Here is a 23,844-nt window from a genome sequence, read left to right on the forward strand (position 1 = left end):
AATTCTACCCGCTGCCTGGCGGCGCTGAACGGTGGATGGCCGGTGCCAGGGAAGGAAGCGTCCCTTTTCTGCAGGAAGGGCCGCGGTCGCGGCGGGGTGCCAGCCGGCACAACTTTGGCGAGTCGCAGGAGCGGCTCCATTCATTCCAGGTCTCGCAGGGGCGCTGGGGGGCGCGGGGCTCTGAAGCAGGGCTCCTCTGCACCCAGGAAAGCTCCGGCGCCCGGGACGGCTACAGAACCTCCCGGGATGGGGGGTGCATTCTCCGCCCCCCCCCACCACCACACACCACACACCCAGGGGACGACGCCGGGCCCTAACTAGCCACCGGGCCCGGGAGGGAGGACCCGGGCCCGGCTCAGGCGCCCGCCCGCCGCCCGCCCGCCGCCCGGCCCGGCCCGCCCCGCCGGCCCCCCGGCCCCCCGCCCGCCCGCCCGCACACCAAGGGAGGGCTGGGAGCAGGCCGAGTTACCTCGTTTATGCAATTCCCTCAGGGGAATACTGTCTCCTCCCCCGTCATAAGGCAAATAGGGATCGGAAGAAGCCTCCATGATTGGATTGGAATTGCCCGGAACCAGACGAAGGAGGAAAAGGAAAAAAAAAAACAAAACCCAAAAAACCAGCAGGGATGGACGGGGAGAGCCGGGTCGGTGGGTCGGTCGGCGTCAGGAGGGCCGCGGAGCGGTCCCGGCCGCGCTCCCGGCCGTGCTCCCGGCCGCCGCCGCCGCCTCTGCGGCAGGCAGGGGAGGTGCCATCCCCGCGGAGGGGTGGCCCCGTGCTGCTCCACTCGCCGGGCCACCCGGCTCCTCCACGGCGATGATGTCACCAGGGGGAAATTATTGCCGCCTGGTTGCTAGTGGCGACAATCGCACCAGGCTTAGGGGCCGCTCGGCCGTCTTAATCAGGTCCTGGCCACCCGGTAGCGCCACGTAGGACAGACCGCGCTGGCCTGTGGATGTGGAGGCGCCCGCTCCCCCCCCCACCCCCCGCGCAGAACATACACATGCATGCATATGTATGTATTTATGCACAGCGTCAGCAGCAGGGCTGCCTGGTGCTGCTGAGACAATAGCAACATTCTTTCTCTCTGGTTTTAAGATCAATGCCAGAGGAAGCAAGCGTTTGATTCAGAAATGTAAAAAGGTGACTCTAGACGGAGACAATAATCCTTTTCATTTCCAATGTGAAAAGAGCAGGGGCAATACCAATCAGTTGGTGTGCTTTTATAATATCCATGCACTAGTGTCATGCTGGAATATATACTCAAAATTAAGGCATGCCAAACGGGACTTGCTTTTAAGTCTATTCTTAATTGTCTAAACTGTGCAGCTGAGAATTAACAAACTGAAGAATAAGTTCTTTATCTCACTAATCCCAGAGGCCTCTGCTTCCTTCCTTCAAAGAACTAGCCAGTAAGATAACGCTTTCTGGTTCTGGAAGAGAAAAGAAAAGAAAAAAAAAACCATCTGTTGATAAGTAACAACTAAGAAACAACTATTGTGTGTGTATGTGCAAACTATGCAAAAAAAAAAAGCTTGCTAAGCAGATTTTCCCATCTTTCCTATCCTATTTTTTTTCTTATCTCAGTTTTATTTTTCAAATACTTTTAGTAAAATGCGTATTTGTTCAGTGCTCATATTGTTGCTTTGCTAACATTTTTATGAAACTCAAAAATGAGGCACCTGGCTTGGGAATTAAAATAGAAAAATTATAAAGGTTAATCAGTTCTGTATTCAAAAACTTTGAACTTCAGATAAACAGAGCATTTTACAAAATCTAATCTGGGATTTGGTAGACAGGATTCTGGGAAAGGATTACAAACTAGAATATTCCATCTAATTTTGATGCTACTATTAACATTTATGTTGGGAGAGGAGATAGGGGGATTTTTCTGTATTTTTAACTTTTCTTGGAAAGCTTGGTTTTTTTTTTTTTTGGCCAGTCCTGGGCTTAAGCTCAGGGCCTGAGCACTGTCCTTGGATTTTTCTCAAGGCTAGAACTCTACTACTTGAGCCTCAGCACCACTTCTGGCTTTTTCTAAGTATGTGGTACCGAAGAATCAAACCTGGGTCTTCGTGCATGCTAGGCAAGCACTCTACCACTAGGCCAAACTCCCATCCCCGGAAAGCTTGATTTTAAACAAGAAAAGCTTTAGCAAATAATTTTACTGAAAGAGCTCAATATAAGCTCAATCATTTGTGGTTTCTTGATATATTCCACTGCCATGAGATTAAAAATATATACTGAACAGCACATATAAGTGATTGCTTGTTATGATACCATGATCTCACATGTCTTTGCATAAAATGAAAATCTGTCTACAAACTTTCCTGGTAGCTGTAGGCACTCACCTTACTTGTTCTTCCTGATCTGCAACTTGGTCATAAAGAATAAAAGTAGCAGCATCAGCTAAAGGAAGAACATCTGGCCTATAAAATGTGAACATGCTAAGTGAATTTTTAGGACACATCTGATGTATTAAAGAGTATATATACAATATAGACAGATGTACCATTATTTGTATAGTTATTTTGAAATATGTTACTTCAAACAAGGAGAGTGATAGAAGTAGAGATGTGGGGTTTGAGTTCATTGCATTCAGTGTTTATTCTAAGGATATGGCTCCAGGATGGGACAGCAAATACATGACTTTGGGGCAGGGGGAATACTGTACTAAACTAAACTCATCTATACCATCCCCTTTGCACTTATGCTCAAGGCTGGCACTCTACCACTTGAGCTACACTTTCACTTCCAGCTTTTTTGCTGACTAATTGGAAATAAGTGTCTTTCACTTGTTTAACTGGGTCTAGCTTCTTACATGCTTAAATTGATGTTTGAGTAGCTAGGGTTACAGTTAAGACCCACCAGCAATGGGCTACTATATTACTTTTATAATAATAAACATGAAGATATTTTGATCTCAAAAGTCAATCTCTCATGTGTCTAGGGTCCACGTTTTCTCTTAAAGAGTCATTAGATAGACTATAATACTTTCTAGTCATACTTCAGAAGAAAAGGACAAGGTACACTGGAAGGTGTGGCAGAAAAGGAATCTGACACAGATCTGGTATAACCAAGCCAATAAACTAAATTACAATCCAGATGAAGGCTGAAGGGGACAAGAAGCAAGAGACAGAGTCAAGAATTTCTATGTACAGCTGTGAGGAAAAGCTAAGGATAGAACCTCTGAAAAAATCTACATGGAAGCAGTAAGGATTTAGTCATTCAATAGAGGGCATTTTTATCATCAAATGCATCCTAGATTGTAATCTCAACCTGATAAGAGATTTCAGATAATTTACAATCTCTCTGTATCTAAATTTGGGGACAGAATAAATGCCAAGAACAGTGGTTCAACCTCAACCTTTAAGCTCCTTATTGCATGAATAATCCAAGAACCTTTTTCTTAATTTCTGACTACTGCATACAAGGAACAGAGAAACAGGTTAAATGATAGCTTGGAGATAGAACCAGGAAAATCCAAACTAGAAAACAACAACAACGATAAAAAAGACTTAAAGCAGAAAAGAAAAGAGGATATATCAAAAAACATTAAAGATTTAAAAGTTAGGCCCATTTTATTTTGTTTTTAGCGATAAGGTCTCACCAGATTGGCCTTACCCTCAAATCCTCACAGCTCAGCTTCCAGAGCACTTGATTACAAGAATACTCAACCCAGCAAAATTTTTTGGTGGTGGTGGTTGTAGAGCTTGAACTCAGGACTTGGGCACTGCCCCTAAGCTTTTTCATTCAAGGCTAGTGCTCTGCCACTTTGAGTCACAGCGCTACTTCACAGCTTAGTTTTGACATTTGTAATTAAACAAGTAGAGAAATGTGAGACAAGTATTAATATTATACAATTACTATTATTACATAAATGAATACCTATATAAAGTGATAATGGTGAACCTATAACCTGGTTACTTAGGAGGCTGAGATCTGAAGACTGAAATTGGAAAACAGCCAAGCAGTCCATGAGACTCATCTCTAACTAGTCACAAATAAAAAGTAGTATATAAATAAATAAATAATCTGGAAGTGGAGTTGTAGCCCAAGTGGTAGCACATTACCCTGGAGGGAAAAAGCTATAGGACAGGACCCAGGCCCTGTACTGACACACACACAAAAATAAATATAATGGTAACATATTTCAGATTCATTTCAAAACAATTAAGGAGGGAATAGAAATGAAACAAACCTGGCCATGAGTTATTACTTTAAGCTAAACATTAAGCTACTATTTTAAGCTAAGACAAATTATATAATAATCTCTATACTTTTTAAATTCTCTGTTATGGTAAAGATCTAAAGAAAAAAATTCACAAACTAAATGAACAAAATCAATTGTATGATATATACATTAATAAGAAAATATATTACCTGAGTGGTGGAGATCCTAAGAATCAAAGTTGAGAGCCATCCAAACAAACCCAGAGACTCTAATCACCTAACCAATAAAAAGCCAGGACTGGTATCATGGATCAAATAGTAGAGTACCAGCTACGAGTGAAAATGCCAGACATATATGAGTGTATGTGTATGTATGTATGTATGTGTGATTGTATGTATATGTATACATACATTCTTTTTTTTTTTTTTTTTTTTGCCAGTCCTGTGCTTGAGCTCAGGGCCTGAGCACTGTCCTTTGACTTTCTCAAGGCTAGAGCTCTACCACTTGAACCTCATCACCACTTCCGGCTTTTTTCTATGTATGTGGTACCGAGGAATCGAACCCGGGTCTTCATGCATGCTAGGCAAGCACTTTAACCACTAGGCCAAACTCCCGGCCCCTACATACATTCTTTACTTCTCAAATACACACTGCTTCTAGAAGCAAGAAGTTAACAACTGTAGCTTACAATCAGTCAGTATGGTTATGTTACATTTACACTTAAGACATACTGTATAGCACTGAGCCTTAACTTGCATTATCTGTCTTCCTCCATAAGAAAAGGCATCAGGAGGGGAAAGGGTAGTTTATTGCGAACAAGAATGATGTAGTCTAAAATAATATCAAACAACTACTACCTAAAACACTATGGGTGATTCTGAAAAACCACACTGTATTAAAGCAGGAAACAAAAGGCATACATACCAAATTATTCCATTTATTTAACTTTCAAAGAACAAGTAATACAAAATTATATTCTTTTTAATTTTTTTTTTGCAAGTCATGGGGTTTGAACTCGGGGCTTGGGCAGTGTCCTTGAACATTTTTTGCCCAAGGTTAGAGCTCTGCCACTTGAGCTACAGTGCCACTTCTGGCTTCTTCTGTGTATGTGATACCAAGGAATTGAACTCGGGGCTTTGTACATGCTAGGCAAGCACTCTACCACTAGGCCACGCTTTCAACCCACAATATTATATGCTTAAGGCTGTAATCTCAAATGATGAAATCATTAAAGTAAAGCAACAAAGTGACAAAAGAGACAAAACCCTATTCATCACTCGAGGAAAATGAAGTGTTGTGAGCAGAGAAGTACATGTAGAAGGCTTCTAGAACATGACAAAAATCTTGGTTTTCTTAACTTGAGTGGACTACAAAGATGCTTGTTTTGTAATACCTCATTAAACCATTCAACTATGTTATATGCATATTCTGGTATTATGTCACAACTCAGAAATCTTTAGGAAGTTACCCTAAATCTTTAATTCTACTAATATCTAATAGTATTTTTCCTTTAATTTCCCCCCTTTACTTTAGCCCCTCTAATTTAATCTCATTTACAATTTCAGTCTCAGTAATAAGTTTCCTAAGTATCTTCGTAACTTTCACGCCTGTTACTGTTTCTAAGTGGGAAAGAGAGGATGAAATTCAGGTGAGAGCAGTGGTGAGTAGTACACATACAAAAAAGCTCATCAAAGACAAGTTAGCTTTAAAAATCTTTTTACAAAGCAACATCAATAAACTGCAGATGATAGCTGAGGTACAAATAAGCAGGTTCTGTATGTTATAATAAAAATTAAGCTTGCTTCTTTCCAATGATATCAATCCATTATTTAGTTACTTTTGTACTGGTATCTTTGGATAATTTTTATCTAGGCACCTGTTTGCTAAGTTATTACTCCTGGTATATTTGAATCTTAAATCATTAACACCTCATAACTTGGTATGGTTGAATGCTCCCTGAATATATTACTTTTCTCTTACATAAATACAAATCTGAAGTCTCCTACTTCCACACAGGCAGGTAGCCCTGACTAGGGCAATTGGATATAGAAAATGTTTCCAAGATAGCTGGTAACAAACTATGAAGGCTATCAAATGCATGAAGATATGACCTTGCTTAAAATAAGTATCAGGCTATTTGCTTCTAAAAATAATTTGGAGTAGACCATTTGAAAGAATCATAACCTTTATAGGACTTAATGGTAGCAGTAATGTTTCGATAGCTTTCTTAAGAATTTCCAAATATCCTTTACCAAAGATTCACAATATAACTATTTCATACTTTCTAAGAGACATAAGTTTATGTTGCCCAATATGACTTTATCTAAATTTCACGTTGCCAAATGTTTGCTCATTAGAACAATACCACCAATGTTGCTGGAGGAAGCCTGGTAAAACAATACAGCTATAATCAACCTGTCATCTACTGAAGACAAATACACAACCTTTGACATGCAGTGAAATCAAATTATTCTAAGCAGGTTTCTTTCCCAGATTTCTAGGTTATAACAATTATTATTATGAGAAATTTAATTTTGCTTATAAATTCAGTACAAGAGTATTGTGTTTAGAAAAAGCTAATCTTGGATTACTTATTCATGTTTACTACCCAAAGATCTCAGAGCTGCATAAATAATGGGGGAAAAAGCAACTGAATTCAACAGTCTGTGGCATTTAGACTTCATATCTTTAGCAATACCTCTATTATAAATTTTCAAAATACTATAGACAGAAGTAACAACACTGACAAACTCAGGCAGCTGGATGCTTTGTCATTTCCTCTTAGCTTTCCATTCTGTTCTTTTTTTCTCCTGGATGACGCTAGCAGGGCCACTGTGCAGTACCATCGTAACAATACAGATGGATGGCATAGTTCTTGTACTCTATTGCGTATTCTACCCATGCTTATAGGTGTCCAGTCAATCCAAAACCTCTCTCTCTCTCTCTTTATATATATATGTATATATATATATATATATATATACACACACACACACACACACATACCTATACTAGCTCAATAAATAAAAAGCAAATAGTCCTTAAAACTATAAAATATAATCAGCTAATATATTAAATAGGTGAGTATTTTATAAAACTGTTCATCAGCACCTACTGTACACATGCCAATGTATTAGACATTGTAAAAAGAGAACATAAATAACCAGCACAAGTGATTGCCTATGATACAGTAGTATCTCACTACATAGTTCGGAAATAAGGGAAATGAAGATTGCTCATCAAAAATTAAACGATGCAATTAGAAAGATTACACTATATAATTAAAACATAATGGAGCAAGAAGAAAATAAATTGCTGATAAGCAAACAGAAATTGGTAGGAGAATTTTATTGGGAAAAAATGCATAGCTTAATTTAGAAGGTATCCTGGTAATAAACGAGACAAATAAGGATCAGGTTAAGGAAGCAGACATTACAGAAGCAACAATTTACTAGACAGAAGGAGCCCTTAACTTCAACTTGGAACACAGGTGGTTAGCTGAAGTAGCTCAAGAGGCTGAGGCAAGAGAATTCAAGGATAGGCTGAATTGCATAGGGAGTTGTAGGCTTTAGGCTACATTGTAAGTTACTCTCTCAGAAAGTTAAAATTAGACAGAATAGGAAAGGGGACAGATGGAAAGAAAAGAGGGGGTGAGGTAAAACTTTCTAGAGGATCATGAGCCTATTTCAAGAAGCAAAGTACAACAATAAAAGATCTAAAGAAACTGTAGCAGGCACCAGTTGAAACTTAACATATACAGGATCTAGGGCAATGGAACAAAATAAAGCCCCATTTACCATAGAGTTGATTATATATTTAAAAGTTAGCCATCACGTTTTTTAAACTATTAATGAAATAGATTTTATCCTCTTAAGTAACAGATATATCTTATGCATATAGGTTCTGAAACCTAACTGAAGAAAAATAAGAAGTATCTAAATTCCTTCATCAAGAGAAAAATCATTACTTTTTTGTGTTTCCCATCAACACTGTGTGTGTGATATTTTAGGAGAGCTTTGGTATAATATATACAAATGGTTGTTCCCTTTTTATACAAATCTTCCACTCTTACAATTCATAATGCAATATGTTGACCCACCTTATTCACTTCTGCAGCATACATCTGACAGCTAGTTTACCTTAAAATAGATTTTTCAGAATGTGGTCAACTATGGTCTGTTAACTCCTAAAGATCCACAAATCTTTCTCAGGGTGTCTGTGACGTTAAAAGTCATTCTTGGGCTGGGAGTTTGGCCTAGTGGTAGAGTGCTTGCCTAGCATGCACGAAGACCCGGGTTTGATTTCTTGGTACCACATACATAGAAAAAAAAAAAAAAAAGCCAGAAGTGGTGCTGAGGCTCAAGTGGTAGAGCTCTAGCCTTGAGAAAGTCTAAGGATAGTGCTCAGGCTCTGAGCTCAAGCTCAGGACTGGAAAACAAAACAAAACAAAAACTCAAAAAAAAAAAGGCCAAGAGTTTGGCCTAGTGGTAGAGTGCTTGCCTAGCATGCACAAAGACCAGGGTTCGATTCCTCAGTACCACATACATAGAAAAAAAAAAAGTTGGAAATGGTGCTGAGGCTCAAGTGGTAGAGCTCTAGCTTTGGGAAAATCCAAGGACAGTGTTCAGGCCCTGAGCTCAAGCCCAGGACTGGCAAAAATAAAAATAAAAAAAAAAAAAAGAAAAGTCATTCTTAATAATACTAAGACATTTATCAGTTTCTTACTGCCACTATAACAATGATCACAAAAAAAAAAATACTGGCTTATATAACAAAACATATTCTCTTACAATTCTGGATATCAAAAGTCAAAGAACCAGGTATCAGCAGGGACAGCCTCTTTCTAGACACTTCAGAGGAAAGTCTATTTTCTTGTTTTCTCCAGCTTCTAGAAGCTGCTTTCATTTTTTGAGTCATAGTCTCCTCCTTGTACCATGTTAACCTTTTCTCTAAACTTTCTCTGTGGCTTGGCTTCCTGCCTTCCTCTTTCAAGTACCTTTGTAATTACACTGGCACCAGCCACCCAGGTAATACCAGCTATTCCCAGATCCCAAGATCTTGCATTTAGTCATAACCGCAAAGTCCTTTGCATCAAGTACAGGTGCCAGGAGCTAGGGTGTGGCAGGGCCATTACTCAGCCAACCACATTCTCAGTACAGACCTTCTAACTTAAGACAGATACAAAAGCAATAGGAGGTCAAAACAGGTGCCAACAGCAGTAGCACCAAAATGTACTAGAAGGCAATAAATCTGCAAATTGGTAAGACATTTTTTATCAAATCACAACTTATTCAAAATGTTCTTGTGAAAAAAATATTCACGTAGGGTTTTCCTTTATGATTGTATGACAATGACTTGGGAAGGCTAAAGATGTTGAAAGAGGTGTCATTATTGACCAAGATGTTTGTAGTCATAAATTGCTTTGTTGAATGCATCTCCTTTGTACAACTACTTAACAGCAATGTTTTTTTTTTCTTTTTCTTTTTTTTTGTCAGTTTTGGGGCTTGAACTCAAGGCCTAGGCACTGTCGCTGAGCCTCTTTGTGTTCAAGGCTAGCAGCATTTTACCACTTAAACCACAGCCCTACTTCTGGTTTTTGAGTGGCTAAATGAAGGTAAGTCTCACAGGGACTTTTCTGCCCAGGCTGGCTTCAAACCATGATCCTCAGGTCACTTAGCTTATGCTTGTAATCTTAGCTACTCAGTGGCTCACACCGGTGGTAGGGCTTGAACTCTGGGCCTGGGCGCTGTCCCTGAGCTACCACCCTACAGCTTAAGCCACAGCAACACTTTCGGTTTTCTGGTGGTTAATTGGAGATGAGTCTCACAGACTTTAGTGCCGGGGCTGGCTTTGATCCACAATCCTCCAATCTCAGCCTCCTGAGTAGTTAGGATTATAAGCATGAGCTACCAAGCCTGGCTAAATAATATATTTTTTTAATGTTTTGGAAAGAGATGAGAAAGTAGCAATCAGGTTGACACTGAAAATGTGCTAATGTCACTAAAACGTACACTTTTCAAATGGTTAAGTTTATACTGTGTGGACTGACCTCAATAATCAATAGTTACCACAAAAAATTACTGTCAGTACATACACACACATTCACTGGCAGATACTGATGACTATGAATCCTGAGTAGTAATGCTGTACTTACCAACGGCTGTGTCACCGTCTAACAAATTGTCATCTTCAGAAGTCTGAAAGTCCATAATAACACCTGCTCCATCTAACAGCTCCTCGTCACTACTTGCACTGGTTATGCTGTTGTAGCTGTTTCTATAGTAGCCTCTATGGAACAGCTGCTCAGACTCCATTTAGCTGTCTGATTATCTGAAAAAAAGGAGGACAAATAATTTCAACATTTTTTCCCAACATAAAGAATAAAACGCATCTACCGTAACATTACAAATGGAAAGTCAGAAAAAAATTCCAAGTTCACCAAGTGCAATGACACACAATCTATAATCCTATAACTGACATGAGTTATTAACCTAGACTACATAGTGAGAAACTGTGACAAAAAAAAGATGAAAAACATAAAAACTAAGTTATTTCATAACATAAAAACTGTTTTTTCCCTCTAATATGCTGTTTCATTAATAACTTAATACTTCTTCTCACTATGCAGCAGAAAAAAAGAAAAATTTCTTCAAGTAATGGTATAAAATTATCTCCATTATTAACTAAGTTACAAAAGTGGAAAGATGTATTCATAGATAGATAGATAGATAAATTTTTGCCAGTCCTGGGGCTGGAACTCAGGGCCTAAGCACTGACCCTGAGCTTTTTGGCTCAAGACTTACTATTTGAACCATAGCACCAATTTCAGCTTTATCTATTTGTGCAGTACTAAGAAATCAAACCCAGAGCTTCATGCATGTAGGCAAGCACTCTACCACTAAGCCACATTTTCAGCTCTTATAGCCATATTATCTGTAGAGTTTCCTCCAAACAAAAGAGAAAAGATAAAGAACTGTAGTTCGTAACCGATAAATGTTTACATATGGATAAATTATTTATGGAGGGATTTCTAAGAAAGTTCTAAGAACAAATGACTAAAGTAAAGGCTAGAAAGGGAGATTGCCCTTTTTGAGTACTTTTACCAGATCAAAATAGTCAAAAAAAATTTTTTAATTTAAAAAATCAAATTTGATCTAATTCTCATTATTTTTTTTTTTTGCCAGTCCTGGGGCTTGAACTCAGGGCCTGAGCACTGTTCCTGGGATTTCTCAAGACTAGAGCTCTACCAGTTGAGCCACAGCATCATTTCTAGCTTTTTCTATGTATGTGGTACCAAGGAATGGAATCCAGTCTTTGTGCATGCTAGGCAAGCATTCTACCAATAGGCCAAATTCCCAGCCCTCCTTAATTTTTTTATTTACTTAAATAATTTATTTTTTTTATCTGTATGTCTGCTAATTGCCAGTACTGGCACTTAAACTCAGGAGCCTCAGACTTGGCTTATTTGCTCATAGCTACAATTCTACAGCTTAAGTCATACCTCTAATCCTACTTTTTGCTGAATTACTTCAAGCTATAACTCCTTGGACTTTTCTGTCTGGGCTATCTCTAGACATTTTATTAATCATTCTAAAATTTAAATCATTTCAGCCTCATGTAAAACATTATAGGCAGAGGTAATAATTTTCATTTTTTTCATAAAAGGTAAACCCAGAAAAACATGGTTTTATTGTTCTTCCTCCTCCAAAACAGTTCAAAACAACATTCCTCCTACAGAATTCGACTTTTAAAATATATCTACTTACTCTTTCAACATTAGTATATTGGTATTAATAATGAACTAGTAAACTACGTGTGTAAGATAACCATAAAAGCAGTGAAACTAGCAAAGCAAATAAAACAAGACTGGCTTCAGAGGTCATTAAAAAGTACCTACAGAAAGATAAAGTATTTTTGACCTCTAGTGCTGTATTATAGCAGTGAATTCTGGAACACACAAGATTCTCAAAAGACAATGTCTTGTCCCTAATAAACATGCCTTAAATTTAAAACAGGGACTGAGAGTTTGGCCTAGTGGTAGCATGCTTGCCTAGCATGCATGAAAACCCGGGTTCAATTCCTTGGTATCATATACATAGAAAAAAGCCAAAAGTAGTGCTGTGGCTCAAGTGACAGAGCACTAGCCTTGAGAAAGCCCAAGGACAGTGCTTAGGCCTTGAGTACAAGCCCCAGGACTGGCAAAAAAAAAAAAAAAAAAAAAAAAAAAATTAAAAGTAGTGAAAATATAAAATACTAATATAGATATCTTTTAAATGCATTCATTATATAAATTCATTATCTTAAAGACCAATCATAAAGTGGCTTTTCTTTTGTTTTGGAGGCTGATCCTGAGGCTTGAATTCAGAGCCCAGAGCCCTGACCCTGAGCTTGTTTATTCAAGGCACTCTACACTTGAGCTACAGCTCCACATCTGACTTTTTGGTGGTTAAAGAGTCTCATAGACTTTCCTGCTCAGGCTGATTTCAAACCATGATCCTCAGATTTCAGCCTCTTGAGTAACTACAATATAGGCATGATAGTGGCAGCTGGTTATAAGGTGACATTTTGAAAGCAGGTGTCAATAGTCACATCTAGCTTCAAACTGGCAATATATGTTGAATAGTTTAATCAATGAGGTCAAAAAAGAAATGTCTTCAGTAACAGTAATAAACTCTGTAACAGTAATAAACAAACCTAACAGATACATTTAAAGGAAAGATTAATATTTACTATTTTGCAACTATATGTTAGTTGCCTCTGTCAAAACATAGTTTGTTATACTAAGATTATTAGTACATTGAGTTATAATTAAGTTAAATTTTAAAATAGGAAAATAACTTCATGCAGAGAATTTCTTTTGAGACAACCAAATTAAATATTGTGACTCTTATATAAACAACTAAAAAGGTAATTTGCTTGTTTTTATTTTATTTTCATAATGGATTTAGGTTAGAGAGTATTATTAGGTGAAGGAAAATGGAAAATATGAAGTGCTATATTTTTTAATTCACTAAACAAATAATCAACTCCTTGCTGATTTTCCAACAATGCAAGAACAATTCCATTTCATCAATTAGGGAGACATGTAATAGTGTGACGGTCATCAGGGTAGCAACTCACATCTGTTCTTTCTCTTAGTTTTTCATCTGACTACCTCTGCCTTCTTCCTGTCCCTTTCACTCACTCTTCCTCCCTTTCTTCTCCTGTCTCTGCCTCTTCGTGTGTGTGTGTGTGTGTGTGTGTGTGTGTGTGTGTGTGTGTGTGTGTGTGTGTGTGTATTGTCTTTCTGAGTATACTGTGTTCTATGTCACATAGTCCTAAAACCCCAGAACTGGAGGCAGGAGGAACATGAGTGGCAGGCAGCCTGGGTATATAGAAAGTACCATAGTAGCCTGGGATCACAGCAGGATCCAATCTCAAAACATAGAGGGAAAAAAGGTCAAAATATTGTAGTGATCTGCAGTAACTTGCAAACATATACTTGCTGTTATGGGGATTAGAAATAGCCTGTGAAAATCCCCAAAGGTAAAGCCTGGTTTACTGCAATAAACTCATAAATGAACCATGTACACTCTCCTTGCCTGATTCCCCTTTGATCTCCACACTGCAGTCAGCACAGATTTTTCCAAAAAGCAGGTTCAATCACTAATCTCTCTCCACTCAGTGGATTAAAATTTTTTTAATAATTTCCCACATCCCTTAGGAGACAAACTTCTTAACACAGCAAAAACAATCCCCTTATGCTCTTCCTGGCCTAGTTGCCCAGCTTCAAATTAACTCTGTGTACTCTGGACTCACTCATCTTCCAATCTCTCTCGCACTGGGAGTTTTCTTTTCTACCTCCTGCCCCAACGACTTTGCTACCCACTCTGCCTAGAACCTATCTTCAACTCCTCAATTAACTTTCTCATTCCTTTTTTAGATCTCACATCAAGTACTCTATTAGTAAAGGGCACAGTGGCACATGGCGGTAATCCCATCTACTCAGCTGGCTGAGACAAGAGGATCTCAAGGTCAAGGACAACCTAGGCAACACAGCAAGACTGTCAACCACAAACTCAGAAATAGAGCTTACTACATGCTGACCTCTGTGTCTCTCTGTCTCTCTGTCTCTCTCTCTTTCGCTCTCTCTCTCTCTGTCTCTCTCTCTCTCTCTCTCTCTCTCTCTCTCTCTCTCTCTCTCTCTCTCTCTCTCTCTCTCTCTCTCTCTCCTTCCCCTTTCCTCCTTCCCCTTCCCTCCCTCCCTCTCTCCCTCTCTCCCTCTCTCTTTCTCCCTCTCTCATCCTGGGGCTTGAACTCTAGGTCTGGCCTCTGTCCTTGAGATTCTTTTGCTCAAGGCTAGAGATCCACCACTTTGAGCCACTTCTGGTTTTCTGGTCATTAACTAGAGGTAAATCTTACTGACTTTCGTGCCTGGACTGGCTTCAAACCTTGATCCTCAGATCTCAGCCTCCTGAAGAGTTAGAATTTCTTACAAATTCATTTAATATGTTTATTAAATGCAATCACAACCCAAAGTTTGTGTGTCACCTTCACTTAACAAAGGAGGAATCTAAGATGCAAAAGATTAAATAACTTGGCCAAAAGCATTAAGCTAGAAGAAAGGGGAAGGGGGAAGGAAAGAAGAGATGAAGGATTGAAGGGGGAAGGGAGGAAGGGAAGAAGGACTGAAGGGAGGAAGAGAGGAAGACAGGAAAGGAGGAAGGGAGAAAGAGAGGAAGAGAGGAAGGAAGGAAATTTTTTAAATGCTTCCCTGACCTATTTAGTACTTGAGCCAAATTTTCCCTGACTAGGTCAGATTTGCTCATTATTATTCCTCTCAGCTCTCCTTCTTAGCACTTACTAGAGTTGTAATACTAAATATATTTATGTAATTATTTTATTAATGCATCTGTCTTCCCTGCAAGAGTGTGTTATGAGATCTGGCAGTTTAAGTTTATGCTCAACACTGCATATTCAAAGGTTAGCACAGTATTTGACATACCAGGTATTCACTTGCTTTTTAAATTACACTCTGTGTTTTGAGATCATTATGCTTTAACATCTGGTTATAACAAGTAATGCAGAGATTCTGATACCTTTTGTCCACTTTCTACTAATGGCAACTGAACATCTTGTAGAATAAAACAATGGTAGTCAAAACACAGAACATTCTGTCATCACAGGATCTGTCATGGTGCCTATTTTTACAGCCACAATCACTTCTCTCTAGTACTCCACCCCATTGACTCCTGGTAATCTATCATCTATTTTCAATTTCTAGAATTTTGCCATTTCAACAATGTCATAAAAAATGGAATTATAAGCAAGGTGTGGTGGCTCACACCTATAATCCTAGCTACTCAGGAGGCTGAGATCTGAGGATCGCAATTCAAAGCCAGCCGGGGCACTAAAGCCCATGAGACTCTTATTGCCAATTAACCACCAGAAAACCAGAAGTGACGCTGTGGCTCAGGAGTAGGCTGGTAACTTTTAGCTGAAGAGCTCTGGAACAGTACCCAGGCCCACAGTTCAAGACCCACGATTGACAAAAAAAAAGGGGGGGTGGGGGAGTTATACAATATGCTGCTTTCTAGGATTGGCTCTTTGTACTCAATATAATGTTTTAGAGATTTACTTCATCTAAGTTGCTTTCAAATAGCTCATTACTTTTTATTGCTAGATATATCCATACTCTAGGTATATACCATAGTATAACAATTGACCCACGAGACATACCTAGTTTTCTTCTAAAACAAGCTTTCAAGTGAACTTTAGTGTTTATTTTTCTGAGATGAATGTCAGAGTATAACAGTGGTATTATACAGTGGTCACAATTTAGAATTTTTGTTTTTGGTTGCAGTACTAGGGCTTGAACTCAGACCTCTTTACTTGCTTGTTTAGTGATCTATCATCGAAGCTACCTTTCCAGCCCAGATTTTGCTGGTAATTTTTTTTTGGGGGGGGGCAGTCCTGGGCTTGAGTTCAGGGCCTCCGCACTGTCTTGGACTTTCTCAAGGCTAGAGCTCTACCACTTGAACCTCAGCACCATTTCTGGTATGCGGTACTGAGGAATCAAAACCGGGCCTTAGTGCATGTGGGCCAAGCACTCTACCACTAAGCCACACTCCAGGCCCCTTTGATGGTAATTTCTAGAGACAGAGTTTCAGGAACTTTAATGCCCATCCTGGCTGCCATTGCAAACCTGCAGATCTCCACTTTCTCAACAGTCGGGGTGCCTGAGGTGGATCACAACACCCAGCTCACATGTTCAGCTATTAAACAGCCAAACTTTTTTTCAAAGAGACAAAATAATTTTACTACCAACAACACACAAGTAACCCAATTCCCAGTTTTTCCACATCCTGTCTTAGACTGTTGTCACTACTGCTTATTTTAGTTTCTTAGACATCAGAAGTAATATTCCATGTTCACTGTTTTGTTTTGTTTTTTCCTAGTGGCTAACGATGTTGAACAATCTTGTACAGGCCTTTATTTGCTATCTGCATACCCTCCTAAGTGAAATGACTTGTGTCTTTTGCCTTTTATTTTCAATCTTGGATTGAACAAGACCCAGAGTTTCATGTTTTGCTTTTTCCTAACTGATCTGTTTTTGTACTGTTGGGTTTTTAAGAGTTTCCTATGTAGTATAGATGAGTTATCTCTCAGATATATTTTCTCCAAATATTTTCCCCTACTTTGTGACTTGTCTAAATAAAGTCTACTACAATGTAAAAAATACTTAATTTTGATAAAGTTCAAGACCTCAAATTTTTTTTTTTGAAATGAAGTCTTTATTTACAAGTTTGAAGGAACAGGCATTCCCCATTTTCCCCATCATAGCTTCTAGTCTTAAGTTACCAGAAGAAATTTTTTTTTTTTTTTTTTTTTGCCAGTCCTGGGCTTGAGCTCAGGGCCTGAGCACTGTCCTTGGACTTTCTCAAGGCTAGAGCTCTACCACTTGAGCCTCAGCACCACTTCTGGCTTTTTTTTTTTTTTTCTATATGTGGTACCGAGGAATCGAACCCAGGTCTTCATGCATGCTAGGCAAGCACTTTAACCACTAGGCCAAACTCCCGGCCCCAAGACCTCAAATTTTTTATTGTGGATTTTGTTTTTAGTGTTAAGTTACAGAATTTTCTGCCTAGTCCTACAATTTACAAGTGACTTTAGGACCTACTTTTTCATGGCTCCCAATAGTTTTCTCTCTCCATAAGGAAGACTGAGGATAATGGAGAATAGTGGCTAAATTCCAAAGGTGTGACAGTTAACTATATTTGGCTAATAAGCAAATCAGAAAAGTGGAACACAACCTGAGTTGAAGAATGAATGGAAACTCTCAATATCAGCAAGCAGAAAGATGAAATAAGTTTCAAGAGTACTAATGGCAGGGAGAAAACTTGACTGATCTAGTCATTTTTATGGAAGCATTCTGGAATTCTCATTTGAACAAATTAAGAAGCTTGTGCTGGCTACTGGTCATACATTAAAATGTGACAGTTATGTTATGAATTTCAAAAACAATTATTTAAAGATTTTGATAATCATATTATATCCCTATAATAGGAAGCAGTACTTGGTAGATGTCACAGAAGATACAAAGAGTGCTATAAAAACTCAGGGGATAAAAAGAACACAGCTCACTAGGAAGCTTTCTTAGCAAGAGACACTCATGAGTCCCTAAAAAGGAAAATTGCATTTTTATGGAGCAGAGATGAGAGAAATTATCTGAAATAAAATTAATGGCATGAGTTAAGCTATGGAGATGAGACAATAAAAACATTGGGAGGTAAGCTGTCAAAGTGCACAGAATGGTAGTCTCATAAAAAGGTGTCATGGTCAACGAGTTTGGGCAATCTATCATACTCTTATTTAGAATCTTAACGGCTAACAGCAAAAAAATCCTGCAGTAAACGAATTCTTCAGCAAAATTTGTTAAATGTTTCTCAAATTTACTCTACCACAGAATGACTCTTCTACCTTGTAAAACACCTGCTAACAATCTAATTACTTGAGTTCCTAAAGAGAAGAGTAATGAAGAAACCAGAACCTAACCATGAAAGAATAAAATGTCAGATTAAGAATGCTATCATTTTTTTGAGGAGGGGAGATCTTAAAGGCAACTGAAGAATAAAATGGCAATTGTATAAGGAATGTACACATTTGGAATATTAATTTGAGATGTCGAACTCATGAGGCATTGAGGATAATATTTATACACAGAAAGAGCATAATAAAATGATAAGTAGGTGGGCAGAGGTGTCTCATGCCTGTAATCCCATCTTCTCAGCAGGCTGAGATCTGAAGATCATGCTTCAAGCTAGCTCAGGCAGGAAAGTCTGTCAGACCCTTTTTTCCAGTTAACCACCAAAAAGCTGGAAGTAGAGCTACAGCTCAAGCACTAGACTTGGGAACAAAAGCTCAGCACCCAGGCTCTGAGCTCAAGCCCCAGGGCAGGCACAAGAAGAAAAAAAGTACATATTTGTGAGGAAATTTAATTTGATAAGTAGAATAATTCAGAAACAGTCTAATACACAGTCTTTTGAGGAAAATTCAGACCTAAAAAACTGAGGTGAAAGGGCCGGGAGTTTGGCCTAGTGGTAGCATGCTTGCCTAGCATGTACGAAGACCTAGGTTCGATTCCTGGGTACCACATACATAGAAAAAAGCCGAAAATAGTGCTGAGGCTCAAGTAGTAGAGCTCAAGTAGCCTTGAGAAAGTCCAAGGACAGTGCTCAGACCCTGAGCTCAAGCCCAGGACTGGCAAAAAAAAAAAAAAAAACAAGTGAGGTGACTACTAGACAATAGCAATTATATGTAGTCTCAGGATTATATCAGCACTGAGCAGGGTTCAACTTAAAACCAGACTTAAATTACTCAAAATAAAGTTGATGTAACTAATTGTATACAACAGTTTAAATGTTTAAAATCCAAATTTTAAACTGTTACATAGGATTATATTTCTTTCTTCAGATATGGTGATTTACCTTCTACTACACACTTGTAAACACAGAAATATTCAGTACCTATTGGTCACTGCTTTCTATCAGAAAAGCAGAAAAAAATTGTAATATAGATATGAAAAATAAAAACTGCACCTTATATCCAAGCAAATAAAATCCCTAAGCATCTTATGAAATCCACCTACTTCAAAGAAGTAAAAGACATATACACAATAAAACTTCTAAAAAGGAAATGGGAGGGTAGGAGGAAAGGGGTTAGATGGCAAACAGCAAACAAGATCAGATGGAAAAAAGGTCTGTCTACTAATCTCCAGGGTTCTTCAAGCAGAAAGAATTTATCACATTCCATACAACAGTAATCAACTGACTTCTCCCTGATATATTACTATTTATTTTAGGTATGTGTATATCCAAATTGGGTCACATATTCTTCAAAGAATAGAAGAATAACCTGCTAAAGAAATTTGTTCTCGGGCCTGGAGCATAGCCTAATGGTAGAGTGCTTGCCTAGCACCGATGTCAATTCCTCAGTACCACATACTCAAAAAAGCTGGAAGTAGCACTGTGGCTCAAGTGGTAAAGCATTAGCCTTGAGCAAAAAGCATCCAAGGACAGAGCCCAGGCCCTGAGTTCAAGCCCCAAGATTGGTAGAAAAAAAAAATTTGTTTTCTGAAGAAAATTTCTTAAAATTACAAAATGCTTTATGAGCTTTACTCTACATAGCGGAGATACATCAACGAGCTAAGTGTCCATCAATATGTGAATAAGACATAGAAAACAACAATGCATGATCTCACTTATACATGATGTGAAACTTAGAAACAAAGAGTAGAATGGTACTTATCAGGGGAAAGGTGAGAGGGTATTGCATTCAATAATAGAGGGTAAGCATTCCGTTACACTGAAGGAAAAATGTTGGTGATCAACTAAATGCATAGTCTTCAAAACTGAGAACCAAGCTGGGCACTGGTGGCTCATACCTGTAATCCCAGTTACTCAGAAGGCTGAGATCTGAGGATCATGGTTCAAAGCCAGCCTGGGTAGGAAAGTCCGCATGACTCTTTTTTCCAAGTAATTACCAGAAAACCAGAAGTGGCACTGTGGTGCAAGTGATAGTGTTTTAGCCTTGAGTGTAAAAGTCCCGAGTTCAAGCCCCACAACAAAAATAAATGAATAAAAATTGACAAATAATGTCCTTGTTATAGAAAAAGAGAGGCAACAATGTAAGAAAACAGACATGCGAGCTTGTATATATAATCACTATTGTCACTTTAAAAGTAAAGAAAAACACAACTAAGGAGGAAGAATTAAACACTAAATGACTTTAAAGGATAAGGGGAAAAATCCACAAATATAAGGCTGAAATTATAACAAAAATGATAAAAAAAACAATAATCCAATAAAAAGATGCCATGGAAGATTGAGTCTTTGAGAACAAAATAGTTTTCAAGACTTTCAAAGACTGAAAATTTTTCCATAGGAATTATATTCACTTGGCTCCTTACAAAGCTCTAGATTTCCTCAATGTACGTGAGGCAGTAGGGGGTCATCCTCCATTTCATACTCAGAGATATTTTTAAAAATCAAAAGGAATCCTATCCTGGCAACAATGTGAATATGCATACAAAAAACAAGTAGTAGGATTATGAGAGCACTTAAAAGAAAAACAGTATTCTCAAGAATTCTTGTAGTTTTACATAAATGGACCTATGGTAAAGCCATGTCTCTCAATGTTTCTCTACAACACTGCAGCAGGTATCAACTACAGTATAGCATAGTAAGTGCAAGAATATTAACATGATATGCTGGAATTCAGTTTTAGTAATGACACTGTTATGGGACCTGGGACAAGTTAACTAGTTTCTCAATGCTTCAATTTCCCTATTTGTTAAATGAGAATAGGTAAGTGTTATGTTCTGTTGGGTTGGTGTGAAGATTGAGATAATCTGCAAAGAATAAAACATGGAATATTATATCATATTATACATTTGAGATGCCTGCTGACAAGTCTGACTACAAACTAAGCTGGAGGTTCTACAAAGCAGGGATAGCAGCCAACCCCCACAGGATACTTCTTTGATATATAACCCACCACAGAGATCAAATCTGGCTTCCTGAGTGGTCAGGAAATGGAAAGTCTATCACCAACATGATCTGGACAATTGCCAATTTATAACATAAATCCCTAACCTCAACAAATCTGTTCTCCTGAACTATGCATGTCCAAAACCAGGCCACATGATTACCCACACATGTTAAAGGACAGTTCCTAATACTATACATTTATAATGACCTCTTAAACTTTGTTCCTTCATGCAATCAGTCTTTGAAGAAGAAAGGGGAGAGAAAATAGTGGGAATGGAACGCAAGCTGTGATAGACTGTGCCAACAGTTGCTGCCCTTTTTAACTAGAGGCTATACAAATTTTTTCTTTTTTTTTTTCTTTGCCAGTCCTGGGCTTGAGCTCAGGGCCTGAGCCCTGTCCTTGGATTTTTCTCAAGGCTAGAACTCTACCACTTGAGCCTCAGCACCACTTCCGGCTTTTTCTAAGTATGTGGTACCAAGGAATCGAACCTGGGTTTTCATGCATACTAGGCAAGCACTCTACCACTAGGACAAACAACCAGCCCTTATACAAACTTTTTCAACTTGAGAAAAGATCTAAAGGTCACACAGATTGGTAATGTCACACTACATAACAGGAAAACCACCAAAAGCAACAGCAACTGTAATGATAAAGGTACTGTAGCAAAATAAATGTAAGATACAAATACATGGAGACGTAATTTATTTCAATCCTGACTTGATGAAAAAGAAATCTTCTACATTAACTCTTTGTGGATGAAAGGAAGAACTTCTCTGGAAAGTGTCCACAATTATATCAACCTCAATGATGCCCCAAGAACTGAATTACTTGACTCACGACTAAACTTTTCAACTTTACAAATAAATATGGATGGATCAAAAGGCAAATTGATTCAGTTCTCACTTTAAAAAAAAAAAATTCCAAAGGAAACAAATCTCATTTTCTAGTACCTTCGTAGGCTCTAATTTTAAAAAAAAGTTTAGACAAAACAAAGCACACTCTATAAGTAGTTTGGGGCCTAACAAGTTCAGAATCAAAACACAAATATAAACACCAATAAAAAAAAGTTTGATAGACACCTGCTAACTTAAAACAGAGAAAACAAACATCACCGATTATTGAAATGTGGGCAAATCTAAGGAAGAGTCAGGCCACCCTCTCCTAGCTGAAAGTTAATCTTTTGCTCGGGTATCTATCTCCGGTCTACTGAGAGGTCCTTCGATTGGCTCCTGCAGGGAGTGGGTGACTATTTATCAGGAAGGTCGGAGGAACCGGGCTGGGTCTCCCCGCCGGGCCGACCCCGCCGCGGTGACCCGGACACGGTTCCGGAAGGCCGGCGGCAGTCATTCCACTCACCTCGCAGCTCAGAGGCATAGCAAAATCGCTGGCTGGTTTTTGCGCTGCCTTTGGATTCTGCATCTGTTTGGAGGCGCGAACCTAAGCGGAGCCCGGGGAGCTCCGCCTGGAGACGGCTGGACACGCCACGGAAAACTATCGCGATCTTTCCGAGGTGTCTGCGGGTTAAGCCAATGGCTCAGTCCGGGGTGGGACCCGGCCTGATGTTTGTTTGTTTGTCCGCCTGAAGCCCCCGGGCGTGGAAGGGCCCTAGAGTCCACCTGCTTCGATCCCCAAATTCAAAACAGACACCTCCAATCTCACTGCCCCCTTCCAGGACTAGAATGGAATCCGTGCTCCAACTCGGGACTAGAGGAGAGCGGTTTTCATGCCACCCGCATTCTCCGTCCTCATTATACAACCCCACTCCAGGCCCGGGGCGGACGAGGACTCCGAGGGTTCCAGACCCCGACCGGCCCAGTACCCACGGGAACGGAAAAAGAGGAGCCGCAGGAACCCGAAACCCGACAGGTACGTCCCCAGCGTCGGCGCGTGACGTCACCGCGTTGACGTGAACGGCCGCTCAGCATCCGGCCGCCCCGGCGCACCTTCCTACGGACCACTCTCCGAGCCACGTCGGCGCCGATTGGGCGGAGTGAGAGAGGTGGGCGGGCCGAGATACATGAGGGGGCGGAGCAAGCGGACTGGCAGGTGCCGAGGGGCGGGGACTGAGTGTAAAGCCCCGGCCAGGCACTCAGATCACGTCACTCACGCACTACTGTTTGTCCCGCTGGTGACCAGTCGGAAGGACAGGAGGGGGCAGGCCCGAAATGGGACTCTCCGAGGCCGCCGGGCGTCCCTCACCATCATCTAGTCGCCCAATTCCCCTCCTGCGTGAGACCTCAACCTCCCGGACGGAGCAGCGGTCTGCCAGCGCATAGTTCCAGAACTTAGAACGAGAGACAGACGTGTGAACTTTCGAATTGAGTTACTTGGGCGCCACATGCTGCTGGGCCGCGGTGGTGGACAGGTTCTGCAGTGACGTCACCTGGTCCAAACCATCGCCTTCCATCCCGGGCCTCGCACACCCAGGAAGGAAAACCGACAGCCTAGTTCTAGCCAAGATGCACGTTCAAAGTCTTTTGGAGGGGAAAAAAAAAAAAAAGGATACAGCATCCGAATTTATCTTCGTTTGCGTTCTTGGGCCCCTGTCTTGAGTCATGGAATTCAGTAAGCCGGATTCAAAGGAGTTGTACTCATAAACTGGCATGGTGAATCACCTTGCACGACTACTTAAATCGGATCATTTT

General features: G+C 39.7%; 1 protein-coding gene across 4 annotated transcripts in view; it reads right to left on the reverse strand.

Moving 5' to 3' along the window:
- Clcn3 (Cl-/H+ antiporter 3) overlaps positions 1 to 23,087 on the reverse strand; it is a 60,340-nt gene extending 37,253 nt beyond the window's left edge. Inside the window, exons 1-2 of one of the 4 annotated variants that reach the window (XM_090354201.1) lie at positions 22,556 to 23,087; positions 10,326 to 10,501 (exon numbers count right to left, since the gene is read on the reverse strand). In XM_090354201.1, the coding sequence (XP_090210327.1) occupies positions 10,326 to 10,485 (160 nt within the window). In that variant the 5' untranslated portion in view covers positions 10,486 to 10,501; positions 22,556 to 23,087. Of the gene's footprint in view, positions 1 to 469; positions 809 to 10,325; positions 10,502 to 22,555 lie in introns of those variants that run through there. The other 3 variants (XM_090354204.1, XM_090354202.1, XM_090354205.1) reach the window with 3 other exon arrangements.
- Between the last annotated feature and the right edge of the window lie 757 nt (positions 23,088 to 23,844).

This window comes from Megascapheus bottae, chromosome 20 (genome assembly GCF_031878675.1).
Source record: "Megascapheus bottae isolate mThoBot1 chromosome 20, mThoBot2.hap1, whole genome shotgun sequence".
Lineage (NCBI taxonomy): Eukaryota > Metazoa > Chordata > Mammalia > Rodentia > Geomyidae > Megascapheus > Megascapheus bottae.